The 24,369-nt window shown below is 43.9% G+C and overlaps 1 protein-coding gene across 1 annotated transcript in view; it reads right to left on the bottom strand.

The window, feature by feature from the left end:
• Positions 1 to 24,369, bottom strand: part of EDC4 (enhancer of mRNA decapping 4) — a 631,081-nt gene that overhangs the window by 126,064 nt on the left and 480,648 nt on the right. The window contains exon 23 of the mRNA XM_018559011.1: positions 22,239 to 22,404. Within this exon, the coding sequence (XP_018414513.1) occupies positions 22,239 to 22,404 (166 nt within the window). The remainder of the gene's footprint in view (positions 1 to 22,238; positions 22,405 to 24,369) is intronic.

Here is a 24,369-nt window from a genome sequence, read left to right as displayed (position 1 = left end):
CTTTCAGAAAATATATGGTTTGGGGGGTTTTTTACAAACACTAGCAACGCAGCAGTTGAATATCAAATCAATAGTAAAAAATTGCAGAAAATTCAAAAATGGCTTGGCCAGCTGATTTGAAAAATGTTCCGGAGGGCTTGGCAGCGAAAGGGTTAAAGTTTGCCAATGACAAATAAAATATTAGGGTTACATTATGCATAGTAGAAAAACTATGCATAATGTATAAAAAAAATGGGAAAAGCTTTGGCACTTCTCATTCAAATTGCATGCAAACTGAAGTGAACCTGTGGTTGAACTATGGACATTAAAGGAGAACTATGGGGTTAAGGCTTTTCCCCATAGTTCTCCTTAGGGTAATGGGAGGACACAAACTAGCGTCCTCCCGTCACTCCAAGCTCAGTATACCGCGAGCTACAGCTCGCGGTATACTGAGACGCCACAGTATACCGCAAACTACTGCTCGCGGTATACTGAGACGCCGCAGCTGAAGCGGATCCCGACAATTATGTCTGGATCCGCCCAGCTGCGTGAGTGACAGCTGGCTCTGCCTATCTAGAGACAGAGCCAGCTGTACCCGCCCCCTCCCCCGTCTGATCCGCCAGTCAGCGCTGGCAGATCGGAGCAGGGAGGGGGGAATCCAGCCCCTCCCCTGTCACGACAGAGAGCTGTGACAGGATAGAGAGGTGGGCGAACGCTGGTATGTGTTCGCTCACTTCTCGACCTACTGAGCCGACCTGTGACAGTCTCATTGTCACAGGTCGGCTAGAACTTTGAGGTGAGTGAAAAGCACTCACCTCATAGTTCTCCTTTAACATATTTAGATATTCTTAGTAAGCAGTAAATTAGTTCTACAACTTCTCAATGACCTCTGTAGCTGCTGGCACTGTGGGACAAGGTATGCTCAGAGTTCCCAACTAAGGCAACATGGGGATGTAGTCTGATTCTTAGCAGCTTTATCTAACTTTATTCTCTCTCCTAGCAGAGACTTGGCAATCTTTAAGACTTTTAATGTAAACAAAAAACATCTGTCCCTTATTTACATTGGAAAGCGACTAAGTCAGAGCATAATAAAGTTTATAAGAAACTGACTACAACTGGCCTAGAGTGCCTTTGTTATGAACTGTGAGGATAAACGGTCCCACAGTGCCTACAGTTAAAGAGTTAAGGGCTTGTTTTAAAAATGACTAGCAAAAAGTGCTTGTTGGTGCAGAGTGAAGAAGTGTGCATCAGTGCAGTGTCAGGGAAAGAAGGAGTGTCTGGTTGCAGTAGCGGTGAGTAAAATTGTGTGTGGCCATGCAGTGGGGTAACAGGCAAAAAACTCAGGGGTGTAATGGCAGTGAGTGGCAAAGTGCAGTGGTATCAAATGTTGTAGTGTGTGCTGGTGTAGTGGCAGCAAGTGGGTGTACATCAGACAAAACCACACCCATCTTTTCATGCAGCCACTGGGTGTTCCAGAGTCACCTGTCATCCAATGCAGGCAGATTGCATATGACTGAGGGGATAGGAAGCTGTGGAACTACAGTGGCTTTATTAGTGGGTGGTAGGGGTGACAGTTTCTATATCACTGTGTGTGACAGAACCCTTTCTCCAAGCAGCAGCCAAAGTACTACAGACCCCCAAACGGGGTGCAGCAAGAATGGGGACCCATAGTGCAGGATATGCTCCGTGACAAGCGACGGAGTCTATTAGTGAGATTTGGCTGAGGAGGGTTGGGTTTTAGGGCATTTAGTCCTTTAAGTATCTACTAGGAGTAGGTTAGTGTGTAGGCAGGATGCATAGAGTCCCTGAAGTTGACAAATGTCTTGAATCCTGTGGGAGAGTTCTGCAGAACACTTTTCAATTATGAAAGTTCTGGTACATGGTGAACTCACTTCCCTACTATGTCAGAGGGAAGGCAGGGTGACGTCTTTAGGCACAAAATATAAAATAAGCATGAAGTGGATGAACTGTCACAGATTGCCTGTGGACAGCACTCTCTTCTGCCACCGGGAAATGCCAACAGGGCATATGGACATGTGGGCAATGGTGGCTTCCGGCTGAAATAGGGTAGTCAAGAGTCATCCGCTGCCACTCTTTTATAGACCAGGAAGTGCAAGCTCCCCATCTCATGTCCTGTTTTTTTTTTTTTCCGTAACTAATAACTAGGATGTACTGCTTGTTAAGAATATGTGAATACCTGCATGTCCATAGCCTGGCCACAGGTTCACTTTACATACAGTGCATTCAGACAGTATTCAGACCCCCGTCACTTTTTCCAATTTTGGTATGTTGCAGCCTCATACTACAGTTGTTTAAATGATTTTTTTCTCATTAATCTACACTCAGTACCTCATTTTAGAAATGTTTGCAAAAGTATGAAAAAGGAAAAACGTAAATATCACATTGGCATAAGTATTCAGACCCTTTGCAACAACACTTAAAATTTAGCTTCACAGGTGACGATGCATTTTGTACAGAGCAAAAGCCATAAGGTCAAAGGAACTGCCTGCAGAGCTCAGAGACAGGATTATTGCAAGGCACAGATCTGGGGAAGGCTACAAAACCAATTCTGCTGCACCGAAGGTTCCCAAAAGCACAGTGACCTCCATAATTCTCAAATGGAATTAGTTTGCCACAACCAGGACTCTTCTAAGAGCTGGAAGCTCGCCCAAACTGAGCAATTGGGGGAGAAGAGCCTTATTAAGAGAGGTAACCAAGAACTCGACTGAACTCCAGAGATCCTGTGAGGAGATGGGTCATTTTCCAGAAGGACAACCATCACTGCAGCCCTCCACCAATCGGGCCTTTATGGCAGAGTGGCTAGACAGAAAGCCCGCTTAGAGTTTGCAAAAAAGCACCTGAAGGACTCTCAAACTTTGAGGAACAAGATTCTCTGGTCTGATGAAACCAAGTTTGAACTGTTTGACCTCAATTCTAAACATCATGTCTGGAGAAAACCAGGCACCGCTCATCACCTGCCTAATATCATCAACATATCATCAATGTCCTAGAGTGGCTCAGCCAGAGCCCTGACTTGAACCCTATTGAACATCTCTGGAGAGACCTGAAAATGGCTGTCCACCAAAGAATAATGGCAGAAAATCCCTCAATACAGGTGTACAAAGTGTGTCGCGTTCATACCCCAAAAGACTCAAGGCTGTAATTACTGCCTTCAACAAAGTACTGAGTAAAGGGTCTGAATACTTAAGTACATGTGATATTTCAGTTTTTATTTTCACTAAATTCACAGACATTTCTAAAATTCTGTTTTCACTTTGTCATCATGGGGTACGGAGTTATTAACCACCTCTCCTCCGCTGGCAGTTGGTAAATGGCCGGGTGGGAGCCTTGTAGGAGCGGGAGGGCGTCTTAAGACGTCCTGCCCCTCCCCTCAATTGTGCGTGCCTCCCGCTCGCTCATGAGCGGGGAAACTGTGCCTGCACTGTCCATTGGACAGTATCCATAAAGTATAGAGCCAGTAAAATCGGCTCTATACCTTGCGATTAAGCTGTGACAAATCACAGCTGCCACAAAAGAAAACAATGGCTGTTGTTTGCCGCCTTGTCTCTATCTCCTCTCTCACACACAGTTTGGATTGAGAGAGAGGAGATAGAGAGCTTCAAAACCATCGTCCACAGTAAAAAAAATTAAAGTGATATACACTGCTAAATAGTACACTCTGCTACAGATCAGTGCTTTTTACTGTTATCAGTGTGATTTCAGTGTCAGTGTGATTTCACCGTTTTTCAGCAGCGTGATCTGTAGTGTCAGCACAATTTCACGCCACCAGTGCATTGAAAAGTCTCAACAGTGATCCGCAGTGTCAGTGCGATTTCAGTGTCAGTGCATTGTACAGTCTCATCAGTGATCCGCAGTGTCAGTGCATTGTACAGTCTCATCAGTGATCCGCAGTGTCATCAGTGTGATTTCACAGTGTCAGTGCATTGTACAGTTCCACTCATAAAAATGTCCAAAAAAATTTACAGCAGTGAGGAGGCATTTCAAATTCTTAGCATATCTGGTGAGATTGATGGAGAGGCCTCCCTGTAAGATTCTGGATCAGAGTATGAACCTGTGGAGAGAAGCGGTTCAAAATCCTCTGATTCAGAAGAAGTTGTGCCCACTAAAAGATCCAGACGTGCTGTCCAACATCCAGCTGACATGAAGCAGCCAAGTACCAGTAGTGTCGCTCATCCCCAAGCAGAGGCAGCCACCAGTAGTACCCCAGCAGCAGCACAGAATCAGGCCCCTAAGATCCAATGCTAATGTACCAGAGGCACTTTCTAATTCTGAATGGCTACCCTCTAATTCTGCAACACCAGTCATCCCTCCATTTACTGCCAATCCAGGAGTCCAAGTAAAAATTGAGAATTTTACCGCAATCCAATTTTTAAAATGTGTTTTTACTGATGACCTCTTCAATTCAATTGTCAACCAACCTAATCTTTATTATGAACAGTTCAGTGTGAACAATCCCCATTCCTCCTATGCCAGGCCATTTGAGTAGAAACCTCTGAGGGTTTCTGAGTTTAAAATCTTTCTCAGCCTCTCAATATGCGACTCACCCCCAAAAAAATGAGCTTAATGTGTACTGGTCTATACACCCAATCCATCACATGCCCCTATATTCTACAACGATGTCCAGGACAAGATATAAAATGATCTCGAGATTCCTACATTTCAGTGACAATTTAATTTGCCCTCCCAGACGTGGCCCCACATATGATAAGCTCCAAAAAATTAGGCCATTCATTAATTTTTTTCCACCAGATTTTCAGAAATGTATACTCCCAAGCAAAACATCTGCATTGAGGAGTCCCTTGTACATTTCACAGGCAGGCTTTCTATCAAACACCATCTCCAAAGTAAACACGCCAGGTATGGGGTAAAATTTGACAAGCTTTGTGAAAGAGACATAGGATACACATATGACTACCGTGTGTATGAAGGCAAGGATAGCCATTTGGAGCCCCCTGGATGCCCATCGTACATGGGAGTCAGTGGAAGAATTGTGTGGGACCTACTGCGACTCCTATTCCACCAGGGATACCACCTCTATATGGACAATTTTTACAGCACCTCTTCCTCAAAAAACCTTTGCCTGTGGTACAATGCGACCAAATCGGATTAGCTTTTCCCAAAACCTAGTCCACAGAAAGCTGAAAAGGAGGGAGTCAGCCAGTTTGAGGAATGGGGAACTTTTAGCCCTCAAATGGAAGGACAAACGGGATGTTTACATGCTTTCATTCATTCACCCCGACACCTCTGTGGAAATCCAAGAAAGATCTTGTCTGTTCCAAAAACCTCTGAGTGTCTATGATTATAATCTTCATACGGGTGGTGTAGACTTCAATGACTAGATGATGCAGGCCTACTTGGCAACCAGAAGATTATTTCACTGGTACAAAAAAGTTTCCATTAATCTTTTTCAATTGGTAAGTCTGCAGGAAGAGCTGGCTCTTACCTAAAATACCAAGAAGAAATTATAACAGCTCTAATTTACCAGGAAAGTCCTGCTTCTGAAAGGGTTCAATCTGATGCAGTCAGCAGGCTACATGACAAACATTTCCCTGATCTGATCCCTCCCACCCCAGTAGACCAGACACCCCCCAAAAATGTGGGGTGTCTTTTGTGTTGCAAAAAAGGAATTAGGCGGGATACACGTCATCATTGTCCCAACTGCCCCTCAAAACCTGGCCTCTGCATCAAAAATTGCTTCCGTCTCTATCATACCTCACTGCAATATTAGTGTAGGTATGGTGAAGATGTTTCTCTGTGCTTAAATAGCTGCTGTGCCCGATCTCATGTGTACTGACTTCCACGTTTCCGCTTGCCACTGGATTGAACCTTTGCCCACATCTCTGCCTGCCAACTGAACTGACCTTGGCCTGCATACTGACCACGTCTATGCCTGCCGCCTGAACTGACCTTGGCATGCATACTGACCAAGTCAGTGCCTGTCACCTGAACTGACCTTGGCCTGCATACTGACCACATCTCTACCTGACACCTGAACTGACCTTGGCCTGCATGCTGACTACGTCTCTGCCTGCTACCTGAACTGACCTACATGTTGACCACATTTCTGCCTGCCATCTGTAGTGACCCATTCGCATGTCCAACTGACAACATTCCAGACAAAACATCAGTCCCAGCCATCCTCTAAAGGCAGCTGCACTCCTGGAACTACAGGTACTGTTTTATTTACATTTTGTCCATCTTTCTGTACCTCCTGGCCACTAAACATAGCATTGTGTATAATTCCGGGGGTTAGCCAGGTAGCAGTAAGCCTGCTTGGCTTGTGGGAATGGGGTCGCGAAAAAGTCTCATATATGTAGTATCCCCATACTCTAAAACAGTAGCAGAATGTGTTTTGGGTGTAATTCTAATGTCTATGCTGTGTGTTAGATAGATCTTCTGAATTGACAACGTTGTGTAGAAAAAATATATTTTTTTCTTTTTCATTTTCTAAAAAAGTGGGGAAAAAACATATCTTAAAAAATTTCACAATGCCTCTTAATAAATACCATGGGGTGTCTGCTTTCCAAAATGGGGTCATTTTGTGGGGGTTTCTACTGGCCTGGCACTTTAGGATCTCCAAAAATGTGAAATCACATGCATAATTTATGCCCCTTGAAAGCCTCAAGGTGCTCCTTGGATTTTGGGCTCCTCTATGAGGCTACGCTGCTAAAAAGTCTCACATGCATGGTATCCTCTTATTAATTGATAACTTTGTGTAGAAAAAAAATCTACATTTTTTCTAGGCAAAGTTTTCAATTACTAAGATATATCCAACACACAGCATAGTCATCCATAGAATTACACCCAAAAACACATTCTGCTACTCCTCCAGAGTATGGGGATACCATGCATGTGAGATTTTTTTAGCAGTCTAGCCGCATAGAGGGGCCCAGAATCCAAGGTGTACCTTGAGGCTTTCAAAAGCATAAATTACGTATGTGATTTCCTGACTACCCATCACATTTTTGGAGGCACTAAAGTGCCAGGACAGTAGAAACACCCACCAAATTACCGCATTTTGGAAAGCAGACACCGCAAGGTATTTAATAAGAAGCATGGTGAAAATAATTTTTTTTACTACTTTCATTTTTAAAAATTCGTGGCTAAAAAATTAAATCATCCAAAAACTCAACATGCAGGGGGCGTGGATTAGACATGGCGGAGTGAGGACGCACATTTGAGGAGCTCTGCACCCCATCGGTTCACACAGTGGTACCAGTGACTTTATTTACCCGATATCTGCATGTCGAGGGACCATGACACCCTGCAGACACCCGGTGAACACCGACAGCCAGATCTGTACCGCTTCTTCCTGCGCTCAGGTACGGCACATAGCTCCCGCTCGGCCTGCTCCGTGGGGCCTACTAAGACCGCCACGCCAGGCCTGGCCTCAAATACGAGATACGGGCGCCAGGCATCCATGACCGCGGACAAGCCAGTACCCACTCCGAGCATGCCGCCATCTCCTATACCCACTCCGGCTCTCTTTTACGGGGTAGCCTCCCCTTTACGGGCTCGCGCCCCCTCACAATCGGAAGCCCAGGGTGGTCCAGACGAGGACCGGAGCTCCATCTTACCTCTTCTCCCCACCAAACAAGACATCGATTCCATGGCGGACAGAATAGTACAAGCCCTAAGGCAAGAGGTCCACGAGATTAGGAACCGGGTCGCCTCGGTAGAAGAGACGGCGGCCTCCTCCCTTAAGACCGAGTGGCCTCGCTAGAAGCCTCCGCCGCCAGCCTCCATCTACAGATGGTCTCCAACTGCCTCCTGCTGGATGACAACGAGAACCGCAGTAGGCGAAACAATGTCGGCCTAAAGGGTATCACCGAGGCCACCACGGGTCCGGATCTGCGCTCCACGGTCCTCGCCATTCTGAACCACTACCTAGGCAAGCCGCCGGATGAGACCATGGAGCTGGATAGGGTCCATAGAGTGCAGGGGCTCCGGGGCCCATCAGCCAACGCCACTCGAGATGTCGTGTGCTGCGTCCATTTTTTTTGGTCAAGGAGGAAATTATGCGACGGGCGTGGGCCATGGAGTTTGACGTGGCTCAAGTGACTGTGATGCTGGACCTGTCCCGACATACCCTTTGGATGCGACGGAGCCTGTGACCCCTGCTGGACGTGATCCGCTGAAGCCAGCTACCACTGGGGACATCCGTTCCATCCCCTGGTCAGCAGAGGGGAATGCATCTTCGCACTGCACTCACCGGACCAGCTGTCAGCGCTGCTTGACTTCCTAGGCGTGGAGGCCGTTCCTATCCCTTCTTGGCTGCACCACGGATGTTCAGACAGGCTCGTTCGTACAGAGGACGTCAGCGCCCATCTACTGATCTCCCCCCTGACCGGGGCCGACGAGGCCTGAAGTTTGAGACTCTCAGAGGCCTACAGATCATTGGCTATATCCTTTTGTTTTTCTCGTACTATTCGTTCTTAATTATACATGGTTTGATTTGACATACCACTTGCCTTGTTCTGTAATGACGATCCTGTATTGCCTTTTGGGTGTTGGGTGCCTGGAAGACCTGAGTAGGGCAGGGTTCTATATGTACAAGGTCACCTTATGTAGGCCTACAGTTGACCATTAATGGGATCCGCAGGTGTCTTATGGGTTTGGGGCGGGGGGCCTCCACAGGAGTCGGCAGGGAAGTGGTTAGGGGGCTCAGTGTGCGCCAGGGTGTACTCGCCCCTCAAGTGGTGGGCACCCAGTTCAGTTTAGATTAGATGAGTCGCCCGGATATGTACATAACAGTGGTGACCAGTGGAAGCAGGCATACTTAGGGGGCACATCGTGCTCATTTCAGGAACATGACTTCTGGGACTGAAGGCACCGGCCCAGTTGCCAACCCTGACACTTACACGAGGCCATGGGAACAATCACTATCTCTCAAGTTACGTCCCCATTGGGACAGGAGGGGTAACTTACCATACCGCCCACCCCCGTGGGGCCAATACACTTTGGTGTCACAGTTTTTTCCTGTTTTTTTGTTAAAAAAAATGTTTTCTTTGGTTCAGAAAGTTTGTTTTATGGCATTAATATGACATGTTTATATTTGAGTTTCCAGATGTTCTGATTCGTTACAAAATGTTTTATTGAATGCTCCTGTGTGGGCCGTGGGGTGAATCTCCTCATCTTCAACTAGCTACCTACCCCCTTTTTGGTAGCTCAGCCCCCAATAGGCCCGCTGTCTCGTTTACGGATCTACGAGACAGCATATTTTTTTAGTGTAGAGGAGGTCTCCGTACCTCTGGTCTACCCTTTACTAATACTTTCTGTCTCCTCTCCTCTTCTCCTACCTTTTCTCTTCCTGCTTCTGCCTCGGCAACCAAACAACTCCTCTCCTCTCACCCGCTCCCTCCCAGGGGGGCTGTCGTGCAGACTCAGTAAGTATGGCCTCCCTTAAACTTATCTCCCTTAACGTACGAGGCCTCAATGTGCCGGAAAAGAGACGTAGAGTGTTGGCGGAATTGAAGGCTATGCGGTCACAGGTGGTCTTCTTGCAGGAGACACACTTCAGAAGTGATCGGGTGCCGGAGGCCGAGGGTTCCCAGAGGCCTATCATAACACCTCCCCGATATCAAAATCGAAGGGTGTCAGTATCTTGATCTCCAGGTCTGCTAATGTATACCTGCCCAACTCGGATCATGTTCCCTTCCTGGCCTTGGTGATGCCCCTCCTGGCAGATTTTATGGAGGGTGTCCTTGTCCTGGGGGGGATTTTAACTACCTCATGGATCCCCTGGTTGATGGTTCCAGAGGCACGTCTCACTTATCGTACACGTGTCTTCGTAGGCTCAAGCAGGAACTTCAGTCGCTCTGTTTGATAGACACATGGCGATTCCTTAACTCGGATGGCCGCGAACACATGTTCTTTTCCCAAGTTCACCATACATACTCTAGACGGTATTACTTCTTTATTCAACACAAAGACCTACCATCCTTGGTTTCGGCGGACATCGGGTCCATCCTAGTCTCATTAGACTTAGCGGGCCTGCGGTCCAAATGCTCCTCTTGGAGACTGAATGAATCGCTGCTACAAGAACCCGAGTTCCGTTCGGTCCTGGACCGTGAGGTACGCGCTTTTTTTTGCCACTAACACCACCGCTTCTACCCCTCCGCTTACGGTGTGGGCTGCCCATAAGTGCGTAATCCGAGGATTACTCATGCGACAAGGGGCGAAACTTAAACGCTCCTGCGCTGCAGAGATTACATGCCTTTTCTCACGCCTCCACCAACTAGAATTGGCCCACAAGAGGACGCAGGCGATCCAGGTTTACCAAGAGTTACGGCAAGTTAGGGAAGACCTTAATACTCTCCTCTTCACCAGGCTCAAGAGGCGCTTGCTGAGGGGGAGGCGATCTATGTATGAATTCTCCAACAAACCAAGTCACCTCCTGGCACGGGCATTGAGGTTCCAGAGACCGAGTCAGTTTATACCCTCTATTGTCTCCTCCAGGGGGACCAAGCTACATACCTCACGGTCCATAGCCGAGGAGTTCCTCAGGTTCTACTAGGACCTGTACAATATTCGTCCCTCTCGGGGCACGGGTTCTCCTCCGGACTTGGCATCTGATATGCAGGCCTTCTTGTCGTGCTCGGGGATGCCAACTCTGGATGAGGAGGAACGGCAAGGTATGGAGGCCCCCATCACCGTGGAGGAGCTAGAGGTAGCCATGAAACAGACTCGATCGGGGAAAGCCCCGGGTCCTGATGGGTATACTGTGGCTTACTACAAGACCTATTCTGAGACTCTCAACCCGCACTTGGTGGTGGCTCTCAACTCTATATTGACTGGTGACGAGGTGCCGGAAGACTTTCTCCGCTCCCACATCACACTGATCCCGAAACCGGAAAAAGACCCAACGCAATGCGGGAGTCACCGTCCAATTTCGCTTCTCAATGTCGATCTTAAATTATTTTACAAGATCTTGGCGAATAGACTGCTACCGTTCTTATCCATTTTGACCAGGTGGGTTTTATTTCGGCACGTGAGGCTAGGAACAGTACCATTAGGGCAGTGAACGTGATCCACGGAGCCCGCTCCCGTAAGGCCCCTCTGATGCTCCTCTCCACGGACGCAGATCGGGTTCACTGGCCGTTTATGCATGCCGTCTTGGATCACATTGGTCTAAGCCGCAACATGCACCGATGGATTGCCGCACTATACTCCCGCCCCACCACAGCAGTGAACCTCAACGAGACTCGCTTGCGCTATTTCACACTGAGCAACGGGACCAGACAGGGCTGCCCTCTGTCCCCTATTATTTTTGTCCTCACCCTTGAGCCTCTCCTTTGTACTGTCAGAGGCAGTAGAGTGATAACGGCCTTCGCCCACAGCTCGGGGGAACATCAGGTAGCAGCCTTTCCGGACGATCTCCTGTTCTTCTTCTCTGACCCCGTGCAGTCCCTCCCGCTGCTCCTACAGGTGCTCGATCAATACGGTCGCATCTCGAATTTTAAGGTCAACCTTTCTAAATCCGCGGCAATGGCCATCTCCCTGCCTGAGGGGACAACCGCTTTGCTCAAGGCCCGTTTCCAGTTCCACTGGACCGCAACCCACATTAAATACCTGGGGACTCTACTTACACCTGATCCAACCCAGTTATTTGACGCAAACTTTGCACCTCTGCTTCTCCACATCAGCCAGGAACTGACCCGTTGGCAGGGACGGTTCTTGACGTGGTTCGGCAGATGTAATTCGATTAAGATGACCATCCTCCCGAAATTGTTATAACTAATGCAAGCCTTGCCCATTGGGCTCCCTCCGAGATTTTTCCTCAAGCTGCGGCATGTTCATATGGGCAGGTCATCCACCCAGGATAGGTCACCGAATTCTCTTGCTGCGTAAAAAGAATGGTGGGGTTGGTCTCCCAGACATTCTCAGGTATTACCGGGCGATTTATCTGGCGCATATAGTTGACTGAATAGGTAGCCGGGGGGTCAAACAGTGGGTGCAAATGGAACTGGGAGAATACAAACTAACGATAGAGGGTCTACCGTGGATCACAGCTCCACCCCCCAGCTCTGAAATCCCATCCCACTTTGGGGCAACCTTGCGGACGGCCAGAGACACATTCAGGGTGACTTCCTTCTCCCCATTCCCGTCCCCCTTGACACCGGTGTTAGGAGACCCTGACTTTTGTCCTGGTTTGGAAGACGCGCTTTTTAGGGGACTCCTAGCAGTTAATAAATTCTGCCTATTGGATTTTTCTTGTGCTGGGGTCTGGCTCTCCCAAACCTCCATCTGTTATTCCTCAGTCGGCCCACCCAAACCGAGACCTCACACCATTTGAGACCCTATGTAAGCAGGGACACCCGGTGAGACACGCCATTGCCTCCATACATGAGATGCTCGCCACCCCCCCAGGACTACTGGCCCCCCTACTTGCGGAAATGGGAGACTGACTTGGGTCAGGTATTTACAGATGAGCAGCGGGGTTAAATCCTGTCCCTCGTCCATAAAGCCTCCATTGCCAACCAGTTTCAGGAATAGGGATATGAGATCCTATCTAGATGGTACAGAGTCCCCACACTCCATAATTTTAATCCATTGGTGCCTCCCACATGCTGGAGATGTGATACAGGGCAAGGAACGATGGCTCATATTTTCTGGTACTGCTCCAAGATAAGATCCTTCTGGGACGCAGTTAGGGACAATGTGACACAGCTCACCACGGAAGACCTGGGTGATCACCCTGCGACATACCTCCTACACATGACAGACCGATCTGTGACCAAGTACGAACGATCTCTCACCATTCATTTACTCTCTGCCGATTAGGCTTGTATCCCGCTACTGTGGAGACAAAGTACTCTCCCAACTCAGCGCCTGTGGTTCGAGAAAATCAATGACATCTACTGTATGGAAGACCTTATAGCGACTGTGCACAACACAGAGGAACGTTTCTGCTCTACATGGGGAGCCTGGGTGCACTTCAGGTACTCAGAATCCTACAAACAGGCCATGGCAGATCAGGCTGCGAGCCACGTAGTCTGACCTCTGGGAAGGACCGGATCCTTTCCTATCAACCTTTTCTTATATCTCTGTTTATTCTCCTTGCTACTCCCACAGGGAAGGGGGTAGACCTTTCTCTTTGTTAGTGGACAATGTTATTGAAGGGTCATAAGCAGCAGCACCTGAGTTTATCCCTTCACTTTTCGGTGGTATGATTGGAAATACGCTTCCCCACCACGATAGAGTACTGGGATGCACAACAGTCTCCATAGAGTGGTCCCTATGAGGTGGGGAAGCTATTGACGTTTTAAAAAATGTACAGGGAACAAAGACCCTAGGACGAGCTCAAATGTCCTCATGCACTGACTGATCTAGGTCTTGAGTCATGTGATATGTTCTACTGTAACTATCTCATCCTTGATTTAGATGCATTTGACATGTTCTCTATGTATTGCAGTACTATATGCGGGGCGGTTGACCTATTTTGACATGTGACATTTTGTTATGTGCTATTATCAAATAAAGAATAAAAAAAAAAAAACTCAACATGCCTCTTATTAAATATCTTGAAGTGTCTGATTTCCAAAACGGGTCCTGTTGTCGGTGTTTCTACTGTCCTGTTATTTTAGGGCCTCAAGACATGTAATAAGCATGTAGGGCACCAGGGTTGATACATTTCAAATATATATACTGTAGTTCGTGGACTGTATAACTTTCAAACACTGTATTTAATATATACTTGTTTTTTTTTTTTGCCTAAGACATGTAGCAGAATAAGTTGTGGCCTAAATTTATGAAGAAAGATCATTTATGTGCAATGGTTCATTGCTTAATATAGGGAAAACAGGTTTATTTTATTTTTTTCAAAATTTTCAGCAATTTTTTATTTATATACTAAAAAATTAAAAACCAAGTGGTGATTAAATACCACTAAAAGAAATCTCTATCTGTCCAAAAAATTGTTTAAAATTAATTTTGGTATGGCATTGCATGGCTGATTAATTGTCAAAGTACAACATACAACAGCGCTAAATACTGAAAAATGGTCTGGCCAGGAAGGGGGTTGAACATCTTGGTCTTCAAGTGGTTAATGAGAAAAAAAATGTAAATAACTGTAGTTTCAGGCAGCAACATAAGAAAATTGAAAAAAGTGAAGGGGGTCTAAATACTTTCTGAATGCATTGTAGTTGTTAGGGTTGAATAAAGACAGATGTCCATCTAGTTTAGCTTATGCGAGTGTGTGTGTGTATGAGTGGTTGTGTACCGACTAAGAGTATCCATACCCTTGTATACCGTGTTCACTAACATTTTGAAGTTTCTTGAATGTGTCTATATTCTCAGCTGATAACAGTACTTGGGAAGGGAGTTCCCTAATCTTACAGCTCTAACATTAAAGAATACTCCACACAGTTTAAGAATGAACCTCTTTTTTCCAACTTGACCTCTTAAACTGTTTCTACCAACAACATTTAACCCCTTTGTGACAGGAGACATACACTGTACGTCCTGCCACGAAGTGCCCAAATGACTCATCACGTACACTGTACGTGATTAGCTATTTGGGGTTCTGCAAGGCTGGTAACCGCGGAGAATCAGCGGTTACCATTCATTAATGGATGCCTCAGTTGAGGCATCCATTAATGAAAGAGATAAGGTTTTTCAGACACCCGAACCCTTTCAGGAATCGGGTGTCTGACAGTGAGAGCTGAGCGGCATTTACTGCTCTCACTGACAGCTGGTATAGATAAGGAAATCCTGATGTATACCGGCTTTTTTTATTTCTAAACTTTCAGCAATAGAAACATTGTTTCTATTACTGAAAGAATGTTGCAAGTTTCTGATCGTTGTTGGAACCTTTAAAAAAACCTTTAGTGACATCTGATCCTGAAATGCTGCAGTATCAGTATCACTAAGGTTATTATTCGCTGTTCTTAAAGTGACATTAAACCCTCAGATTTTTTAACATAAAACAATACTGTAATGTGTGCCTTACTGTAATCCATGGTTGTTGCTGCTCTTCCTTTTAAATCTGTATCTGTTCTCATGCTGGGCAGAACTTCTGTTTTGCAGCAGACTGCCTTGTCTCAGGAATGGATATATGGTGTCTGTATATAGGTTTGTAACCTGAGCCAGCACTAAAGGAAGAGGCCCTGAGCTGCAAAGGGAAGTTCTCCCCAAGCATGAGAAGACATGAGGATTGAAAAGGAAGAGCAGCAAAGAGAAGGGAGACTACCATGGATTACAGTAAGGCACACATTACAGTATTGGTTTATGTTAAAAAATCTGAGGGTTTAATGTCACTTTAAGCATTTGTTCTGCTGAAGTTACTTTTTCGTCTGCTTCTCAGAAGTGGGTCCGAAAGAATACAAGCCCTGCTCATAGCCCCAGACTGGCCAATGTGTGTGTATGCAATTCTCATTCATCTGCTTGAAGATGGTTTGTGCTCGCTTTCAAATCTGTTGCCACAGGGTCTGTTCTTCCACTCTGTCTCTTGACTGCTTATTTACCAGCATGGCTGTTTAAGCCCAGGTGCTGATAAATCATTTGGAATCAGTTATCCTATGTTGTAGGCATGTAAGGCAATTTTCCCAAAGGTTAAGTCACTGGATCTGGTAAGATGTGTAAGTCTAGGAAGCTTCATCCATGTAGTTTCTCTGTGGATGAAATATTTCCTTTATTCAATTAGAGATTAACCAGTCCCTGTTCCTGAGTGCTTTGTTTTTTCCCCCAAGGCATTGGGTGACTGATTTCTGGTTCCTACCTTTTATTACCAGTCACTCATGTCACATCCCCAGTCAGATCTTGTTTCCATCCATAGGATCTAAATCTGGTGCTTTTAGTTCTTCAGCAGCCCCTTTTCAAACCAGACGGAGACATTTCCCTATTGTCCTTGTTTCACAAGGTGGCTTCCTTGTGGTGATCAATTCATCCAGGAGCATTTTAGAACTGGCTGCATTGTCTTGTAAGAAAGCCCTTTTATAAGGACAAGTTAGGTTTTGCACAAAGAGCCTTCTTTTTACCCAAGATAGTCCCAACCATAATCTCAAAGAGAACATCTTGGTGCCATGCGACCTGTGCACTGTAAGACTTTTACCCCCAATATAGAAGATTGTTCTATATTGGCAGCAGACTGCCTTGTCTTTGAAATGGATACATGGTGTCTGTGTGAAGGTTCACAACCTGAGCCAGCACTACAGGAAGAGGCACTCAGCTGCAAAGGGAAGTTCTCCCCAAGCATGAGAAGAGATACAGATTTAAAAGGAAGAGCAGCAAAGGGAAACTGCCATGGATTACAGTAAGGCACACATTACAGTATTGGTTTATGTTAAAAAATCTGAGGGTTTAATGTCACTTTAAGTTTGAAGCAGCCTAGTAATAACCAAAAATGAATTACATTATTAAGCAGTAATAGTGAGATTAATTCACAATGACTGCTTGATATAATTAAATAAAAATTTAAAAACTGTTTTAAAAAAAGTGAAGAGTGTAAAAAAAAATGAATGTAACAAATAAAAATGATATATTTAAATATATTCTTATACCATCATTAATATAAAAATTGACCCATCACAATGAAAATCTGCAGATTTGTTTTTCACGCTAAGGGGTTAATTTTTGTTCTTTAACCCCCTCATGACACTGATGTTGAAAGTATGTCGCTGTCACTAAGTGTGACACTTAGTGACATTGTATGCCAGGTGACCACTTTTACACACATAGTTATATACCGTATTTTTCCGTGTATAAGACGCTACTTTTTCATAAAAATCTTTATCTAAAAATAGACGTGCGTCTTATACACGGGGGCCGCGGTTTTGAAAGTGCTGATACCATTGCAAACTAGCCTCAAGGATTGCAGAGACAAGATAACAGTTCTCCTCCACTCATAAATCTTTTTAACCTGACGTGAGCTGTTGCTGGGGAGATCGTGTAGGCAGCGCCCAGAGCGGTAATGTCGGAGCATTCTGTGACCATAAAAATGTCAGAAAGTGAAAAACAACCTGTAAACTCTCTAAACTCATGGTATGGTGTCAAACAAGAGGCGATTGTGAAGTCCTTCAAGAAATGTGGAATCAGCAATGCCATGGTCGGAACTGAGGATGATCTTGTATATATAGACAGTGACTCAGCAGACAGCAGTGATGCAGCAGAAGTTGAAGAAACTGATATGTTTGAAGCTAAAAGTGGTGAAGAAACCAGTGATGCAACAGAGGCTGAATAAAGTGATTAGCTCAGAGGTAAGTGTGATGCATAATATCATTTAAAATATTGATTTCTGAATTTTGGCTAAGAAAAGTTGGGGGCGTCTTATACATGGGGGCGTCTTATAGACGGAAAAATACGGTAGTATTTGAGGTGGAATAAAGGACACAGGTCCATCAAGTCCAACACTTGTTTGTCTGTGTGTGATTGTGCATGTGTATATGTGTACACGAGTTCCTGTGTGTCCTTGTTTTTAAGTGTACCTTTACCCCTGTATGTTGCAGTTTCTGAGGAAAGTATCTAAATGCTTTTTGAATTATTCAATACTCTCAGCTGATACCACTGCGTGTGGCAGCGAGTTCCAGACCTCAAACGCTCTGACAAAAAAAAGGCCCTTACGCCCTTTGTGGTTAAATCTTTTCTCCACCAGTTTTAGGTGGTGGCCTCTAGTCTTTGTTTACTTGCCATCACCACTAAACATTTTGTACATCAAAATCATGCCCCCCCCTTAATCTCCTCACTTCCAGTGTGAACAAGTTTAAATTTAGTAACTTTGTCTCATAGCTTAGGTCCTCTAGCCCCCTTAATTAGTTTAGTTGCCCTTCTCTGGACACTTCTCCAGCTCAGGGACATAGTTTCTGTGGACTGGTGACCAAACTGGACTGCATACTCCAGATGAGGCCGAACAAGTGATCTGTAAAGTGGCAAAATTATTGCTTTGTCTCTACAGTACATTCCTTTTTTAATACAAGACAGTACTCTGCTCACTTTGTTTGCCGCAGCCTGGCATTGCAAACTATTATTCAATCTGTGGTCTACTATGCCCCTCAGATCTTTTTCCATTTCTGACTTCCCTAGTGGAGTACCCAATAATGTGTATTCGTCTTGCCTGTTTTTAACCCCACAATGCATTACTTTACATTTATCAACATTAAACCTCATCTGCCATATAGTTGCCCACTCCCCTATTTTATCCAGGTCCTCCTGCAATGTTATAGTGTTTAAGTCTGTGTCCATTACCCTCCTAATTTTAGTATCATCAGCAAACACAGAAACATGGCTGTTAATACTTTCCCTGATATCATTAAATAACAGATTAAACAGTATGGGGCCTAGCACAGAACCCTGGGGCATGCCACTCTCCACCATAGATCAATCTGAAAAAGAGTCATTTATCAATACTCTCTAGACACGTTCCTGTAGCCAGTTATTTATCCATGTACACACCATTACATCTAAGCCCATAAACCTTTAGCTTGTTTACTAAGCTTTTATGTGGTACTGTGTCAAAAGCTTTGGCAAAATCCAGACATACCACATCCACCGGCTTCCCTCTATCCAGATCTCTACTTTTAGCTTTAAAAGAAAAAAGATTAAAATGTTGAGAAGTAGAGCAAAATTTCAAAAATCCTAGGAATGTGAGTTTCTTTTTAAATACATGACAAATAAATGTTTTTAATGCATTTTTTTAGCTGTGCTATTTTTCTAAAATACTAAAATCAAAACCGGGGAAAAGGTGTTTTCTTTAAATTTCCCCCCCTCTTTTTTAGATTTTATTTGTCCTAAGTGAGGTGTTAGGTACACATATGTGATATGAATATATAGCCCTGTCCTCTAAAAAACAATATATAATATGTGTGGGTGCACCTTGTAAGAAAGTATATTACTGCCGTGGAAGAATCGCACAGCAAAAATGTAAAAAGCGTGTCAGTCATTTACGAAGAGAAACTAAAAACAAGCTCCGTCATGAAGGGGTTAAACAACTTGTACATTAAAAATCATAACCCCTCTTACATGCTACTTTTCTAGAGTGAACAAGTGTAATTTTTGTAACCTTTCCTAATAGCTTAGGTATTTCAGCCCCTTATTAATGTTATTGCCCTTTTCTGGACTCTCAAGTTTAAGTATCTGTGAAGCTGTGATCAAAACTGAGCGCATACTCAAGATGAGGATGAACCAATGTTTTATAGAGTGGTGGAATTATGGATTTGTCTGTACAGTAAATACTCTTTTTGATGCATGATAGTAGTCTGCTAACAGTGTTTGCTGCAGGCTGGCATTGCATGCTATTGCTAAATCTGTAATATACTAGGATTGCCAAATCATTTTCTATCTCCCATTTCCCCAGATGAGCTCCCCTAATGACTAGCTTGCATGCATATTTTTTAGCACTCAATTACAGAGCTTTACATTTTTCAATATTAAAGTGATAATAGGTTCATAATAAAGTCAAAAGGTTCAAAATAGCTTTTTTGAAATCACTTACAATGGGTGCTGCTCATTGAAGTTGAAATGTTTTAGCTTCCTGCAGAATCAGCTGGTCCCCTTTGCACTGGTCCAGATATCTTGTTTTAGTGTGGCTCTTTTCACTTGCAGTGTCCTATGGAGCCAGCCTTGTGTGTGCTAGTAAGCTCTGTGTGTCTCACTAAACAAACAGGTCTAGCTAGGCAAGCCACTCCCCTGCTTTCTGCTCACCTTTCCTCATTCTTTCCTTATCCCTTCTCCAAGCTAGTAGATGGACAGCTGCTGGGGACTGCTCTGTCTCTTGAGAGCTTGTACTGAAGAGGAAGTTCAAGGAAGCTGAGCAGAGACTTGGAGTCAGTTCTGAAACATGATGACTAAGCGCTTGGGCAAAAAATATAAATACTTTGTTTGGCAATGTATATTTTGTTTGATGTGGACTCATTATTGAATTTTTTTTTGAGAGTTTAATAATACTTTAAATCTCTTCTGCCATGTAGTTGCCCACCCACCTATTTTGTCAATGTCTTCCTGTAACGCTGCTATGTTCTGTGTCATGTTCAGGGCTTGAAAATGTTGATGGTGCCTCACCAGTCAGTCAAAAATGTCACCAGTCCAGCATGACTGGACTATAGCCGTGCAATTTATGTTAACATTTTTTGGGGACAGATAGAGCTTTCTTTTGGAGGTATATAATCACCACTGGGGGGGGGGGGGGTTTTTTTTTTTTTTACTATGTAATTAAAAAAGTACTATAATATGTAGCTTTTACTGCTCATTAGTTTAGTGTTATCAGTGATTAATGTCTCTAAAATTATTGCTCTCACTCCGACGTTTGCGGCGAAATGTAACATGTGCAGCACAATAGGCGCAATCATCATTTTCGCACGTAGGCGCAACCGACGCATATCTGCGTGTGTATGTGGGGGGCGGGGACCTTAAAAAAATGTTTTCTTTTTTAATTTGTTTATGCTTTTTTTTATGCTTCTTTAATTTTTGCATTACTTTTTTTTTTACACACAAGTTTATTGCTATTACATGGGGGGCTAAGAAGCCCCTATGTGATAGCCAATTTACATGGCAGGTCCTCTTTATGGAGACATCAGGGTCTCCAAGACGCCTAATGTCACCTGGGGACCCCCAGAGAAGCTGATGAAGCAGAGATCTGCTTCATCAGCTTCTGTAGCTGGAGAGTGACACTGAATGCAGGAAGTGATGTAATATACATCACTTCCTGCATTCGGGGACTGAGAGCAGATCAAAGGGAGTTCGTGTACTGAACTCCCTTTGATCTCCTGTCACAGAGCCGTGCCGTTCCCGGCCGCATCGGATCTCAGGACCTGCAACGGCAGTGACAGTTGTTGCTAATACAAGCGATCAAGCGTCTCTAGAGACGCCCCATCGCTTGGATGTAAAGCTCCCGGCCGTGTAATTACAACAACCGGCCGGGAAGCTGCTCGTCGAGCTCCGCCGTCCTCTCGTCACAGACGAGCGGACGAGTGGATTTTTCAAGCCCTGGTCATGTTCATACCCTGCATATTTTAGTATCATCAGCAAACACTGAAAGACTGTTAATGACTCAATATCGTTAATAAAACAGCGGTTAATCAGCACTGGCCATAAGACAAAATCCTGCGGCATGCCACTCACAACCCTAGACCATTTTGAACATGAGCCATTTACTGATACTCTCTGGACCTGTTCCTGTAACCAGTATTCTATGTATACACCAATTAATCAATGCCCATACAATGGCATTTGTAAATTAAGCATGTATGGGGTGCTGTAATGAATCCTTTAGCAAAATCCAGTTAGACCACATCCACTGGACTTCCTCCATCTAAACTGCTACTCACTTCCTCATATAATGTTAATAAATTAGACGGACGAGAACAATCTTTTAATAAATCCATGTTGGTTGTTTATTATACCATTAGCGCAGACAGATTCTTGTATATAGTTCTCTACCATTACCTCAAATAGTTTTATACTATATATACTACTACTGTTAGGTTCCCTAGTCTGTAGTTCCCCAGTAGACATTTCAACCCGTTTTTGAATATTGAAGGGTGAAACCCTTCCAGTCAGTAAGGCACCCTTAAAAATTAGGCACCATGGTCTGGCTATAACTTGGCTAAGCTTTCTAAGTACTGGTGGGTGTAAGTTATTTGGTGCTAGAGATTTACATATGGAAAAAACAACAGGTTCCCACTTAACTACACATCAGAGATCAGCTGAGAAACCCTATGGCCCTGGAATGCTGTAATGCGAATAGCTAACGCATTTCATTCCATACAAGAACTTACTCAGAGCTAATACAGCTGTACAAAGTAGTTGGACTACATTACATCCAGTGACTATTGTCCAATTGTCTGATTTTGGAGTTTAATTAGTTCATGGACTGAGACAATTGATTAACACCGCCCACCACACAGATAACGTTTATATTAATACAGTACATATGTATGATTTTTTTCTATACAGGCCCATATCAGGTACCCAACTGGTCCAACATGCATTGTGATTTTATAGGGAGGGGTGTTGTTAATATTGGGAGGGGGGGTATATGTGTGCACATATGATAAATCATGGTTATACATTTTCTTGAAATACATTTAAAAAAAAATACTTTATGCCAATTTAGTTTGAAGAATATTTATTGATTATATGGTTTCTAAGCTGATCTCTGAAAAAAAAAACCCAAAAGAAAAAACACAAAAAACTATAGAAGTGACATCAAAGAAAGATGGATAAGATGAAAGAACACCACACTCTTGCATTAGGTAACATATAACACACAAGGTCCAGATCTAAGAATGAACAGTAAAGGTTCTTACATTCTTGTGTGCCTTGTCGGAAGCTGCCATTTATCTGCTGAAACATAGACTGACATCCTTTCTCAAATGCTGGAAGGACAATGCTCTGAAAAGCTTCTCGGTATGCAGTCTGAATTGGTATTTGAAGAGAATCTGCAATTGCCCGACCAACGGCATCAGTGATATTCTGTGAAACAGAGATAAATATTTACAGAAAAGGGCTTACAGTTTCTTACATAAATTTCATAATAATTTGTTTTCCAACATGAATTAAGACAGAATAACAAAATTTTAATAAAGGCATCTCTGGACCTAAAGGGCTAGTTCACCTTGTTAAACAAAGGAGTTGCTCTACTAGGTTAAAAATCATTGTGCATTGTAGAGAAAATAATCTCCCCTAAAATTCTAAACATTTAGTTAAACCACGGCTTAAAAATATATTTTGTGTGTTCGGTTCCATCTTGGCTAACTATTTAGGGCAGATGGTACATTTCTCTTTTGAATACTATGAGGTACATTTCTCTTTTGAATACTATGATGTAATGTCTCACTTCATACAAAGTTCCCCCATCTTCTCTCCCCCTGCATATACCTACTTTGCAGTTTTACCCTGGACGAGCATGAAGTTGCAATCATGCTCGTCCACAAAATTGCGCATGTGCACTGTTTCCCTGGATGCTACTCATTCACCCGCACACAGGATTGAGTGATGCTGCTGTAAGCATTTCTTTATTTTCACCGGGTAAATTAATTTTTTTGCCCCGACCACCAACTACCTCAGTAAAATTGCTCTCATCATGATTCATTGAACACTGCAAATCAGGATTGATGTTGGATCTATATTGCTGCTTGATGTGATTAATGGTTTTACATCATCGGACAAAGTTCAATATTTTTTTTAAATGTCTTTTTATTTATTTATTACAAACAAATTTCACCATTATAAATATTTGGCGTTATATAACCCATAACATAACTTCTAACACTGCAATCATGCTCCAGTCTTTTAATTTCAAAAATCCTATTTTCTTAATTGCACTTTAACCACTTGCTGACCGGGGTGTTGATACCCCCTTCCTGTCCAGGCCATTTTTCAGTATTCAGTGCTGCGGTACTTTGACTGACATTTATTCCGTCATGCAACGCTGTACTGAAATTAATTTTATACCATTTTTTGGGGACAGATGGAGCTTTCTTTTGGTGGTATTTAATCATCACTACAGAGTTTTTTTTAATACTATATAATAAAAAAAGTACCGAAAATGTTGAAAAAAAACCTGTTCTCCCTACGTTATAAAGCATTTATTATTACCCAATTTTTTTATAAAAAAATAAAAGACGAGGTCACGTCGGGAAAATAGACACCAAACATGGCAAGCTTTAAAATTGCGCGCACCCAATAAATCGCAAAAAACTACCATACTCAAAATTGACCATAGCCAACGCTTTCAAAGCTTTTAAGGCTCATCAGTTTAGTGTTATCCGTGATTAATGGCCCTAGAATCATTGCGGCGCAACATGTGCGGCGCAATGGATGTAATAGGCGTTTTCGCACGTAGGCGGGCTTGACGCATGTTTGCGTGTGCATGTGGGGGCGGGGGACTTTAATTTTTTTTTATTGCTTCGATATGTGATTTTTAATTTTTTATTGTAACAAATTTTTTTAAACCTTTTTTTTTTTCCACTGTACTTTATTGCTATCACATAGGGAGCAAACAAGCAGAGCTGCTGTGCTGGTCCCGGGCTCGCACTAGCGGCGGGCACGAGCGGTACGGGATGGGACGTCTAAAGACGCCCACCCGCCCTCAAGAAGCTGCTGTCCGGCCGTTAAATTACAACGGCCGGACAGCAGGTGGTTAAGGGGCACTGAAGTAATTAATGTAGGGCAATAGACAAGAGGGACCGACACTGAGCTCAGCTGTATGAGTGACTGAGGCACGTGGAGAGAAAAAGGTGGTTGTGAAGAAGGTGGGAACATTTTAACACTGGAGTCATTACATTCAGGGGCTGGTGATCAGAGGATTGGGAGGAGAAGCAGGGAGTCAGTGAGTGAGGAACAAAAGTTGTATAACTAATCACTGATACTGATCACTTTTTGTTCATTAAACATTGAAGGCTGAACTGTGCTAGAACACCATGAGCAACCAGGGGT

The sequence above is a fragment of the Nanorana parkeri genome, unplaced genomic scaffold, assembly GCF_000935625.1.
Source record: "Nanorana parkeri isolate BGI_ZX_2015 unplaced genomic scaffold, ASM93562v1 scaffold375, whole genome shotgun sequence".
In the NCBI taxonomy this organism is placed as follows: Eukaryota; Metazoa; Chordata; class Amphibia; order Anura; family Dicroglossidae; genus Nanorana; species Nanorana parkeri.
This window is presented reverse-complemented; position numbering and strand designations above follow the sequence as displayed.